The 13,352-nt window shown below is 37.3% G+C and overlaps 1 protein-coding gene across 10 annotated transcripts in view; it reads left to right on the top strand.

Annotated features, from left to right (window-relative positions):
- ANKHD1 (ankyrin repeat and KH domain containing 1) overlaps nucleotides 1–13,352 on the top strand; it is a 120,337-nt gene that overhangs the window by 84,667 nt on the left and 22,318 nt on the right. For all 10 annotated transcript variants that reach the window (XM_089516281.1, XM_089516279.1, XM_089516277.1 and 7 more), the window contains 5 exons: nucleotides 8–170; nucleotides 2,656–2,751; nucleotides 4,009–4,125; nucleotides 10,241–10,415; nucleotides 11,638–12,094. In XM_089516281.1, the coding sequence (XP_089372407.1) occupies nucleotides 8–170; nucleotides 2,656–2,751; nucleotides 4,009–4,125; nucleotides 10,241–10,415; nucleotides 11,638–12,094 (1,008 nt within the window). The remainder of the gene's footprint in view (nucleotides 1–7; nucleotides 171–2,655; nucleotides 2,752–4,008; nucleotides 4,126–10,240; nucleotides 10,416–11,637; nucleotides 12,095–13,352) is intronic.

Here is a 13,352-nt window from a genome sequence, read left to right as displayed (position 1 = left end):
CTTTTAGGGGTGCACATATTGACGTCCGCAACAAGAAAGGAAACACACCGCTCTGGTTGGCAGCAAATGGGGGCCACCTTGATGTAGTGCAGCTTCTTGTTCAGGCAGGAGCTGATGTGGATGCTGCAGATAATCGGAAAATCACCCCCCTTATGTCTGCTTTTCGTAAGGTAAAATATAATTTTCCACAATATCCACTGGGAAGGGGGAATAAGCTTGTTTATTCTTACAGGTGGTATGCCTATATGTGGTACAGAAAAACAGACATACACAAAGATTTTGAAAATCATTACATCAGAAGATCACTACTTAAAATTTGGACTCAACAAAAAAAAATCTATAGGAAGTTACCACTATGGGTGTCCACACAGGAAGCCTTTGGAAGATGGCGTGATGTACCAGGATGGCTTAGGTATTTTTGAAAAAACAAGGTAGAGGACAGTACATGATGAAACCCATAGAAGACCTGAGAGAACTTGATCCCAAAATTAATTGGTTTCCATTCAAACAGTTGACAGACAAATTTAAGTTAGATTACAAAACGGAAGGATTTGAAGAAAATGAAAATGAATTAGATAAATTGATAAGGAAAAATGGTCCAAAATTGACTTCACAATTTTATGGTGTATTATTAAAAAGAGATTTAGAAGAAAACATTGTGAAAGAAACAATGATTAAGTGGGCATCGGATATTGGAAGAGACATTAACCTGGAAAGATGGGAGTTAGCCAGAAGAAGAACACACAAATTTACTAGATGACAAGACTTAAAAGAAAACTATTACACAATGGAAATCTGCTTGTTTCTAACCCCAGCAAAATTAGCAAAAGTTTACAAGACATATGGGAATAAATGCTAGAAGTGTAAGAGTGCTGTGGGTGGGTGGTACCATATGTGGTGGAAATGTCATCTAGTTAAACTTTATTGGAAATATTCATAGAGTGATATGTGAAATCTTTGAAATTAATTTTAAACTATCACCAGAACTATATTTATTAAACATACTCAATAAAGTACCAAAAAAGATTAAGAGGAAATGTAGCAGATTATTGTTATACATGATCATGGCAATGAGATTGATTTTGGCGAAAAAATGGAGGTACCTTCTCTTGAAGAGTGGATCTGGAAATTAGATGATATGATGGTTATGGATATGTTATCTGCTAGATTAAAAAGAGAAAATATACATAAATTAGAACAGGATTGAGTTCCAATGCAACCGTACTGTGAGAAGATAAACTTAAATTTACCGAAATGCTAATTGTATGAATTGAGAGAGTGATCAAAATAAATTGAACTAGACTTTAATACACAGAAGAATAGTTAAAAACATTACTTTTGAATTGTATGTACAGTGCTGTGTAAATTTACAGTGCTATATAAATAAAGCTTAATAATAATAAAGAAAAAAGATTTAAATTACAAAGGTTGATACAAACTGGACGAACATGGGAAGTCAGTTGTAAATATGTATATCTGGAAAACAAAATTTGATTATTTTGTATGTTACAGTGCACCTGCGTCATACGCGGGCGCATTATACGCTGCTTTTAGCATAAGCTAGAAGTGGTGCTGTGCGCTGGAAGGAGTAATGGTGCACACGCCTCCATGAGCATGACCCCCTTTACTTCTAATGGGGCTCAAGCATACGTGGCATTTCTTTTTCGCGGGGGGGAGTGCAGAAGGGATCCCCCACATAAAAGAAGGGACCACTGTATTATTTTGTATATTACTTGTTGCAAAAATAAAAAAAATGACCCAGCCTCCCCCCCATTGTGAAATTGCCTGATGTGTGCACACACACACCCACAGAGCCATCTATCTGTCTGTATACGCACCCCTCCATAGTTTCATGGAGAGACAATGCAGATAAAATCAGTTTAAAACAATGAGAAGTAATTTAAGCATGGTGAGATCATAGAAATTATAGTTTGATGAGGCACTAGAACCATCCGACTGAGAATTTTTGAATACTCCTCCCTAAAATGCAGATCACAGGATTTCATTGGCAGTTAATGTGGTGTCAAAGTGCTATAATTGTGTATGTGGATAAGACTGTTATCATAGGGGCTAAACAGATTGCCCCTAAAGGGTGGTCTTCATCAAATTGGGGCCACGACAACCACACACCATGGCCCCGATCTGGCCTTTCCACGGTGCAAAAAGGAGCTGCAAAAAGTGGCTCCTTTTTGCATCACAGAAAAGGCACCATAGCTGCTGGCACCATGGCTTTTCAGTGCTTCTTCAGCGCTGCGTCATCTGGATACAGAAGAGCGCTGCGATGCTGCCCCCCATATGGTGGGGTGCATGGTATCATGCCAGCATGGGGGCAGAGTCGTGCAGACGCCATGCTCCCACTCTCCACCAATGCTGTCCTTTATCGCCAGTCTGTCAAGGCTTTTAGTCTTTATCTAGCATACCCTTAACAATAACAACAAATTTATTGCGGCATACAGCCAGTACAAAGGTAAAATACAATAAAATACAGTAATGGCCAATTATTGACCAAGTGCATGCCCTTAACATGTTTGCTGTGATAATTTACTCCAGATTAAAGTAAGATTCTTGGATTTAAGATGGTATGTGATGGTTATGAAAAGTAGTCACTTTTCTGGAAAGGCCTCCTTTGAACCTGCTTTTTTCTTTTCTTTTCAGGGCCATGTGAGAGTAGTTCAATTTTTGGTAAAAGAAGTTAACCAGTTTCCTTCAGACATTGAATGCATGCGGTACATAGCAACAATAGCTGACAAGGTGAGTGCCAGGATATTTTCAGTGTGTTCTCCAGTGACTTTGGTGCACTACCTGAGATTTTAAAAACTCAGCTTTCCTTCTAGCTATCCCACCCAAAATTATTGATAAATCATAGATAATTACAAGCTGCCTGTGGGTATGAATGCAAATAAAGTAAATTATTCATGCCACCAGTGTCATCAAGCAAGCCAACTAATAAATGTGAAATATAAATTTAAAAAATAATAATAAAATGACTTGGAACTCTTGGTTTATTTTTATGATGACAGATTCTTAGCAACTTCCAAGTAAATAAGAAAAAGGTCTGTAAATGAGATGCAGTTTAGTTCCCCCTTTAATTTTTGAATGAGAGCAATTTTCTCAGTTTATGTGTGAAGGGCAGTGGGTGTTTTCATAAAATTTCATGGGCATTGCCTGCTCACATTTTTAAAAAAAGACTACCCACATACTTAAAGAGTTATACAGTATGTAGCTTCTAAGGAATGTAGGGGAACGCCTAGAAAAAAATTAACTATCCAGGTTCTCGGGTCAGGAGGATGACAGAAGCCAGGTAATCTGTAAACATGTAATCAAACAAGTCAGCCTCCTTTAGAAAGGGAATTCATAGGTAAATACAAAATTTCCATTTACTTTTATTAGGACTGACTCAAATGTCTCGAAATAGTGAGCAGCCTTCCCTGTTTTCCAGAACACTTTATTAGGCTGGGGTGTTGAGCAATGCTACTGGAGTTCAGGGACAGAAAAAAACACATTGATGCCACAAAGTTTTTATTTAGTCATGGGAATCTACTCTACTTTTTAAGATTGTCCTTATTTGCAAGAGTTGTGACAACAGTATCAAGCCAGCCTTTTTATATCTCTCCTAGTTTGCATATTATGCATCCAACTTGCCCACCTCTGGAGAAGGGGGAATTGCTCATTGTTTGATGATACTTTGGTCATAATAAAGGAATAATTTACCTGGATTTTGGAATTTTTCATAGAGGAAATTTTTTAAAAGAAAAATGTCACTGAAACAAAATTGTACAGGAATGAAAGAAGGAATCTCAACACTAATTATGTTATTCTAATAAGATCCTGTAAATGTCATGCAGATCACAACTACATTTCACCCTTCTGTGACAAGTGGAATAAATGTGCTGTAGGTAGAATTGCTCCATTCATGTACCAAATATTGCAAGTGATTGTTTACTAAACTTCCAAATAGAGATTTTGACATCTCTAGTTTCCACAAAATAGTCTGTCTTTATTTTATAGGAATTGTTAAAAAAATGTCACCAGTGTGTTGAAACGATTGTGAAGGCTAAGGACCAGCAAGCTGCAGAAGCAAACAAGAATGCAAGTATCCTGCTGAAAGAATTAGATTTGGAAAAGGTGAGATACATAGTATGTCATCTTGCTTAAATAGTACTCAGTGGTACCCAAATAACAGTCAAGCCTGCACATGAAAGGGGTAGCTACAGCAGAAGATTAAATTGGATGTGCATTGAGTCTTATTTTATTTTTTTGCAATAATACACCATATCTTTTCGTTGCACTGGCAACATGTTCTGTAAGCCAAATGTTTATGGATCCAGGAATTGAAAAATTCAACCACCTTCACTTTCTGTATTTACCTTCTCGCTACCTCCCAATGGGTATCCTTTATGTAATATAATAAGCTAGTAGATGGACAAGATCGAAATAGGGTAGGAGAATTGAAACAAACATTGGGCCCTGTTTCTTCACTCACTGCTATCCATTGCTTCACTTGCTACTTGATTTCTGGCTTCTGTTAAGCCACAGTCTTCTGTTACAAGCAGAACAGAAACTTTGCTCAATGTCCCATTAATAACTTGTATCATATCTGTGTGTGTATGTGCCTTCAAGTTGCCTATCAACTTACTTGGGCAAGGAATACTCTGAGATGTTTTTGCCAGTTTCTTCCTTTGAAACATATTCTATCGCACCTTGTATTCGTTGACAGTGACCCTGCTTAGCTTCCAAGATCAGATGGGGTCTGGTGCCTCTAGAGTATTTAGGTCCTTATTTATAGGTATAGAATACTGGTCTACAGTTTTATCGTTGGATTAAGCAGTATGAGAGATACAGAATTTAATTCTTTCAGGTGAGAAAATATGTTAAATGATGCTAGTAATGGATAGCTGGTAGTTGGACTACAAATGGCTTACCAGATTTGTGTACCAACACCTCACCTTCTGAACTTGGCTCTGCCTGAAGGAAGGCACTGGAATGTACAATTTCCTTTGCTAGAATATGACTTCCAGCACTTTCTAAATTTTGAAGCTTGATGTTTTGTGAGAGTGTGGAGTTCTTCAAGAGTTTTTGCTTCAAGCAAGAATATTTTTATCATTTTGTAAGTGACTTTGTATTCTTTTCTTATAAAAGTAAACGTGATTTGTTTGAGCAGAGCAGTATTGGAACAAATGTTACTGTATTATCTTACTGATTGAGGACTCATTTAGTATAGAGCTTTTTGAGCTAAGAATTTAAAAAGATAACCATTATACAGTTCATTCTCTGTGAGACTGAAAACACAGTCCACGACAGCCTGATCAAGCAGGATCTCAGAATTCCAAAAATGTTATAACCATTGCCTCCAACCCCTCTCTTTTCAGTTTTTAATTCTCTGCCTTGCTGACCAGACAATTAGCCCTCTCTCATATTGATTATTAAATTACAGTGAGACCTTGTTATCTGCTGGAATTTGGTTCCAGGTTCCCCTGTGGATGCTCGAGCCCCATTAAATATAATGACAGAGAAAATTGGTGTCCCTTATATAAAATGGAAAAACAAGGTTTGCTATTTGGAATTTATACTTTTTTGGAATGTTTTCAAGCCATGGGTGCTTGAATCCATGGATAAAAAATCTGTGGGTAATGAGGGACAACTTTAGCAGTAAAAGTAAAGAGAATTAGATTAAAATGGCCGCAGATTAAGAAGATAAAAAGGGAAAACAGCAAGATTTAGAGGATGTCTCTGGAATTGACCATTTGACCAAAAACAGTTGTCAAGTGGAAAGTGGCTCTGCATACCTCCAATACTGCAAGATTGCAGAGAGTGAAAATGTAATAGAAATTAAAGAGTTAAGCCTTCAGCCTGATGAGCAGTGAGTATCTAGGGTCAGAGTCACTATTGAAGAAAAAAAATCTCTTGTCTAGCAAGAATGAGGCAGAAATCTGGTCTCTGCAGCAGTGTGTAAATCAAGAAGAAATCCATAAAAAGTAGGTAGAACAAAGCAGTAAGATAATAAGAATAAGGTAAAATTCAGACCAACAGCCTTATCTGGTGAGTCCATTAAGATAGGAAATGCAGAGAGCAAAAACACTGAAACAGCCTCTGGCCACCATTTTGAAACCAGAAAAACTAGTCAGAGAAAGAAGGGAATGGCCAATTGGAGCTTAATATAGAACAACAGGGAGGTATGATGGATAGTGTTGTTGAGTCAAGTCATACAGGGAAACATAGCCAGAAACACTCCTGACAGCAATACAACAAATCAATTTCTAAAATATTTGGCATGTGTTGTGGGGCAGAGTTCAAATGTGGGACATCAATTTAATTCACCAGCAGATTGGGAAGACTTCAATGCAGCCTTCTATATCTATTAACAATGCTCAAAACTATGAAAATCCACAAGATTCAAATGCTTTATATGATTTAATTAGAACAGAAACACAGGCAGGAATTAATAGACAACAGTTTTTAGATTATAATCCTTTAGCATAAATAATTTAAGTAATTTAATCAGTTTGTTAGTGCAGAAGGGCAAATTAATTCCAAATGCATTTAATGAATTCTGATACTCCCAATGAAATTCTTGGTCAAGAGCAGTTGAGAATTATAGAAGAAAAGAGGAAGGATAGAATAGAAATAAAGTCTTAAGGAATGTATAAGCAAAAAAAGGTAGCATTTAAAAATTATGGAGGTATCCTTCAATAGGGTAACATGTCATGATGCATTACCACTGTAGAATTGAGGGATAGGTTCTGAAGCTGAGGGAGAGATGGAAGTTGCAAATTAATCTGAGAAGGGTTCAGATAAGTAGATGGAAAAGGAGAGTACTAAAACAAGGCTTTTTGATACAAAACAGTTCAAAAGCTTATTGAAAAAGGTGTTGCTTACCTTAAATTTATTGAGTCAGTTCAGGAAAATTCAGTGGGACAGAGAAAATTACAAAAATTGATGGGTCAGTGCAGTAGTTTCAGCCCTGATTTCGAATTCAGCTCTTCCTCAAGAAGGTGACATACTTTTAAAGGTGTAGATGAAAAGATTTGGTGTCTAGGAGAGCCCATGACACTACAGCTTTGGCTCAGAAAGTATCAGTAGCTGCCTCTGTGTTTGCAAGGGCAAGGATGCTATGTGTACAGGATGTTCTTGACATGGAAGAGGTCTCAGCCCGATCATTACAGAAAACGTTGAACAGGTTAGTTAATATTCTGTAGTATATTGCAGATGTCAGTTATAATGCAACAGCTTATTCAGCTAAGGCGATTGTAGAGGTAGGAAGGTGATTGTTATGGCTGAAACATTGCGAGGTTGATTACAAGGCTAGAACAAATTTGGACATCACACCTTTCGCAGGTAAATAACTGTTTGGCAAAAAAGCTGTTAGAGAGGAAAGACATCTAATCAAAAGAAAAGGTTTGACAAGAGAAATTGCAGGAATGTCTCTTACTCCTTCCATGGAGGAAGATGTTTTTAGAGACAGAGGGACTTAAGGATTTTCAAGCCTCAGTGGAACAGAACAGGATTTCAGTTTAAACAACAGAATCAACAACAATTTAGAAAAAGTGGAAACCAATCAAGTAGGATTGGAAAACCATATGGTTGGGGGAGAGAGTTAATCATTTTGGTCATATATTACATAACATCAGACATATGGGTGTTGGAGGTTGTGAATACATTACAAAATTCAGTTTTGAGAGAGCTCAAGAGGAAGATTTCTCCCATTACTGGTATCAAAGAATTTGCAGAAAAGACAGATTGTTCAGAAAGAGACCAGGCTTTTATTGGAAATAACAGTCATACAAAAGGTTCCAGAAAGTGAGAGATTCCAAGGAACAAGGGAGTTCCATTTGTTCCTCGGAAGAAAATACAGATTGCAATAGATGCCAGTCTGTTTGCCTAGGGAGCCTATTGCGAAGGTAAAGTTGCACGAGTGATCAACATTGGAAAGACTGATGCATATCAACTTGCTGGAAATGGGAGCCATGAGATTGGCACTGATTCATTTTGCTGTATTGATAGAACACCAGAATGTGCTGGTTTGCACAGACAATGTATCAATAAAAGCTTGTCTGTTCAATCAGAAGAGATTTGCATTCCCAGAGGTTGATGTTGGAATCCAGAAAAATATTAAGGGGAGGCAAAGAAGCGTCTTTGGTCATTAACAGCAACATAAGTTGCATGAACAAGGTTTGACTAATGCTATGACAGATTATTTGAGCAGAACCAAAGTGCTGCCAGGGGAATGGAGTTTGAATTCGGAAGTGTCCAAGATCTTGCAAAGCAAGTACAACAGTTTTGTACTGGAACTTTGGCAGCAATTTAAAATAAAAAGATTTATTTCAGTAGATGGAAGTCAAGGTGTGAAAAAATAAGATGCAGTGTCATGGCCAGAATGCCTGTTTTATGCCAGGAAAAGGTACATGTAGTATCGATTGGTCCTTGCTGCTCATGCAGGCCATGGTTTCCAATGTTGTTGGAAATGTCTGTGGAGAGCCCGTTCCATTTTCCTCTAAGGGAGGGTCTATTATTTCAAGGTCAGGTGTTCTGTCTAGATCTGGAATGACTGCATGGAATTTGAGAGGGGGAAGTTAGGAAGTCAGAGTTACTCATTGTCAGTAACAGACACTGTTTTCAAGTCTAGAAGGAAATCTGTGCAAGTTTTCTATGAGATCACTCGGAAGATATTTTTGAAGTAGTATGCAGAAAATTCTGTGGTATTGGAAAATGTAGTGGTGAAAGAGATCCTGTTTTTTCTACAGGATGGACTGGAAAAAGACCAAACACTCTAAAAAGACAGTTGTCTGCCCTGTCTTCAGTTTGGTTGGATTCTCAAAGACCATTATCTTTGCATCCACATATTAAAGGAAGCATCCTTAAGGTGTTTTATCACTAGGTGTTCTTTTTAGTTGGGATTACATTGGCTTGCAGAGTCTTTTAGTTGGCTCCACTGTAAACCCAAATCTATGCAAATTTGATGAAGATAAATTCACTTTGATTATGAACCCGAATTTCATGCCAAAGTCATAGTTGTGTAAAGCAAGTTGTTGGGTGCTGATTTTGTCTACATTCTGCCCCAAACCAAGTCATTCTTTGGAACTGAAATGGCATTCGTTGGATGTCGAAAGAGCCATAAAAATCTACTTGAAAATGACAAAACGATTTAGAAGAACAGAAGCTATGTTCATATCCTTTAACCTGAGATCAATGGAACTAAAATCATATAAATGAATGCTGTCTAGATGGTTGAAGGCCTCTATTTGTTATATCATGGCAAAAGTTCCAGGACCAAAACATATTTGAGCTCAGAAACAGCCTATAGTGGTTTCTATAGAGGAAATGTATAAGGCTACAGGCTGGAAGGAGCTTGTCAACTTTTGTGAAGCACTATAAAATGGACAAATTTAGATCAAGCAAAGCAGACTTTGGGAGAACAGTTCTTCAGGCTGTTGTGAATCAACAGAATGGTTAGGCCCTCCCTGAGAGTTGGTGGCTTGGTGGCTCCCATGAGTTGTGGACTGTGATTTCAGCCTCACAGAGAACGAGTGGTTGATACCAATGTTCATACTTTTGAGGAAGACGACACAATCTGCCCCCACCCAGGGGGGAACATTAATTCAAGTAAGCAATGAAGGTGTGGTCTAAAGTTGTTGAATTGGATATCAAGTCTAGAAAACTAAACTGAGGAGGGAGGGATTGGAGGCGAAGATTATAACACTTTTGGAATTCTGAGATTCTGCCTGACCAGGTTGTCATTAAGGAATAAACTCATGAGTCCGAGATTGTGTCGTCAGTCTCACAAGAATGAGCATTCTCAGTAAGTTCAACCACTCATTCTGAGGCCAGGGGTAGACATTTCCAAAGTTCTAGAGACAGCATCTTCTCCCTAACCTGGGAGAGTTTTATCTTTCCTTGGTGTCTCCATGTTCCACCCATACATATGTATTTTTCCCTAAAGAGATAGTTTAGTGGGAATGATTGGACATTTTGCACCATTTCTTCTGGTATGGTGTCTCTTTTATTTCAAGATCCCACAGGCTCAAAACCGGTTAGACAGGAGAAAATTGACAGTTGGAGGCCATTTTGGAACAATTTGAGAGAGGAGCTCAGGGGCACTTAGGAGTGCAGTTGGGGATTTGCCTATGGGCCACACTACTACTTCACTTTAAACCTGCTACATCACTACAGTGTAAGCATTGAAGTAAAAAAAAACATCTTTGATATTAGTGTATAACATGCATTGTACATGATTTTTCCACAGTCCAGAGAAGAGAGTAGAAAACAAGCTCTTGCAGCAAAGAGAGAGAAGAGGAAGGAAAAGAGGAAGAAGAAGAAGGAAGAACAGAAACGTAAACAGGAGGAAGACGAGGAGCACAAACCTAAGGAAATCCTAGAGCTCCAGGAAGATGAAGATGAAGAGGAAAATGATGATGATGGTGAGGAACTCATTTTATGTTTTAATACACTAATTAATCAGCTAGTGGATTCATACTTTCTTTAGAGTATGAAGTTTTCTAAATTTGGTAGGGATGGGGTTTTAGGATTTACTAATGTGAAAGTGAATGTTTACAATTTTTATACTAACAAGTGCAGTAATTCTTAATCTCATTTTTAAGTCTTACTGATGCCCCAATCAGTTATATAAACTATTTCTTATAAAGGCTAGATAGATAAGAAAACAGAGGTGGGGGAGTCAGTGCTTCCAGGACAGATGACGCTCTTGCCCTTCACCGGGCAATAGTACCTTTTTTTCATAAGAGGACTTAACAGTACTTACATTGACCCATAGAGAAGTAGATTGTGGCAGAGGCATTCAGAGTTTTACTTTTAAAAGCTTTGTTAAATCTACATCTGGAAAATAGCCAAGGATCAGGCCAATACTATAATCTCTCTCTTGGTCCTGTATTTCATGATGTCCTGAAGATGTTTTCTTTTTCTTTCCTTTTTTTTTTTTTAATTTTTAAAGGGAAGTTCATGAGTGCTTAGCTTGATGGAAAATTATGGTTTATATTAAATAAATACAGATTGAGTATCCTTTATCCAGAATTCTCAAATCTCCCAAAATTGTCCACATGGATGGCTGAGATAGTGTCATCTTTACTTTCTGATGTCTCAGAAATAAAACCTTTGTCTGATTTATTGTGATTCAGAGTGTAATCCCTATCTTGCATCATACTTGTTACTTTGTAAAGTACTGTATCTATTTATGAACAGTTTATGAACAAACTCTCAGTAAACAGTTCATAAAACAATAGGTTCAAAAGAAATCATTTTACTTAATCTATTCCCATTGGAACAGTTAAATAAATACTTATTTTTAACCACAGGTAAAACCAAGTTTCAATTCCCCACTCGGGCATAAAAACACACTGAGTGACCTTGAGCAAGTCACACTCTCTCATCCTCAGATGGCAGTGGCAAACCCTCTCTGAAGAAATATGCCAAGAAAACACTATGATAGGGTCTCTTTCGGTCACCTTAAGTCAAAAATGACTTGGAAGCATACAAGAAAATTTGATTGGTACAAATTAAAGAAAAAGAAGTTTGGTGCAAATTAAAGAAAAACATTCCAAGTTGGATATCATGGTATAAAGTATAATGGTTCTGAAATACTTTTTTGAGATGTTGGCTCATAATTGTTTTTTATTTTTTCCTCAGTTGATCAAGAAGTTCCTTTAGAGCCTCCAAGTGCAACCACTACAACTACTATTGGAATATCAGCAACATCTGCTACTTTCACAAATGCTTTTGGGAAGAAGAGAGCTAACGTGGTTACAACTCCCAGCACAAATAGAAAGAATAAGAAGAATAAAACAAAAGACACACCTCAAAATGTGCAGATAATTTTGCCAGATCAGCATATAACTCTAGCACAGCAAAAAGCAGATAAAAACAAAATCAATGGAGAGCCAAGAGGTGGTAGTGCTGGAGGTAATAGTGATTCTGACAACTTAGACAGCACAGATTGCAATAGTGAGAGTAGCAGTGGGGGGAAAAGCCAAGAACTAAACTTCACTATGGACACACACTCTTCAAGTGACAGGCGATATGCGTCGGTGCTGCTCCCTTCTCAGGAAGACAAGACTAACACCTCAGTTTCCAAAGTGCAGGCCAGGTGAGTCATTAATTCTGCCTTTTTTCTTCACCTGATTAGTACTGTCACTGTAGTGTTTACAAATGGATATATTTTGGGTTTTAATAAAGTCTCCCATCTGCATAATTGAGAGTTTGAGGGATTTAAATCATTTACGGATCCCAGAATTAAAAATAAGAAGTTTAGTTTTGTCCCTCTATCCATTTCATAAAAGCAAAGCCAAGTTGGGTAAGATTACATAGTTAAGGATAGATTGATTAATATCTGTGTTTCCACTGTAGATCTAGGTTGTCATTTTTGTTTTGGAGATGGCCAAGTAATTCTTAAGAAATCCAACATCTCTTTTACTTTAGTTTTAAGTTTATCATGCCATAAAAAAGCATGCCATCCAAATTTTAAATTAAAACCTTCTAATTGTAAAAGCATTCCCCTGCCCCTGATAAAGTTATCCACTCCTTCATCCAAATGAAACTGCATGCATAGAAATATTATTTCAAATCCAGGAATCCTAAATCTTCCTTTCTTCTTTCATGTGTTAGGAATTTAAGTCTTATTCTGGGTTTCTTACCTTGCCATATAATACTCAGAAACTCTTTTTGCCATTATTTGAATGGTATATCATTTGTCAAAACAGGAATTGATTTAAGCAAAAAGAGCATTTACCTAAAATGTTATCAAATTATGTTATCACATTATCAAAGGCTTTTTCAGCATCCAAAGATAACAAGCCAGATATTATCCAGATATTCTAAGATATCTAAAACATATTTCATACTGTCTCATATCTGCCTTTTAGGTAAAAGGCCATGTTGATCTTTTTGTATAGACTCCTGCAAGACTTTTTTTCAGTCTAGCTACCAAAATCATAGCAAAAATCTTATGCAGTGGGCCCTTATCTGCGGGGGTTTGGTTTCAGGACGTCTCCATGGATGGTAAAATCACTGTTAAAAACAATGGTGTGGTGAAATAGTGTCCCTTATATAAACTGGCAAAATCAAGGTTTATCTTTTGGAATTTATATATATTTTAAAATATTTTCAAGCCGTTGATTGGGGAATCCATGGATAAAAAATCCTTGGATTTTTTTTCCCCCTTCAGTCTAATCTTTATCCTCTTTCCGAATCAAAGCTATGGTCACACATTTCCAAGTATTTGGTATTTTGCCCGAAGTTAAAATTGGGTTCATTTTGTTCTGTAATGGAAAAAGCCATTGGTCCTCCAACACTTTATAATATAGGACTGATAGTCCATCTGGTCTTGGTGCCTTCTTGGGCTCCAT

The sequence above is a fragment of the Sceloporus occidentalis genome, unplaced genomic scaffold, assembly GCF_023333645.1.
Source record: "Sceloporus occidentalis isolate IW3139 unplaced genomic scaffold, rSceOcc1.0.p SCAF_3, whole genome shotgun sequence".
NCBI classification, from domain to species: domain Eukaryota; kingdom Metazoa; phylum Chordata; class Lepidosauria; order Squamata; family Phrynosomatidae; genus Sceloporus; species Sceloporus occidentalis.
This window is presented reverse-complemented; position numbering and strand designations above follow the sequence as displayed.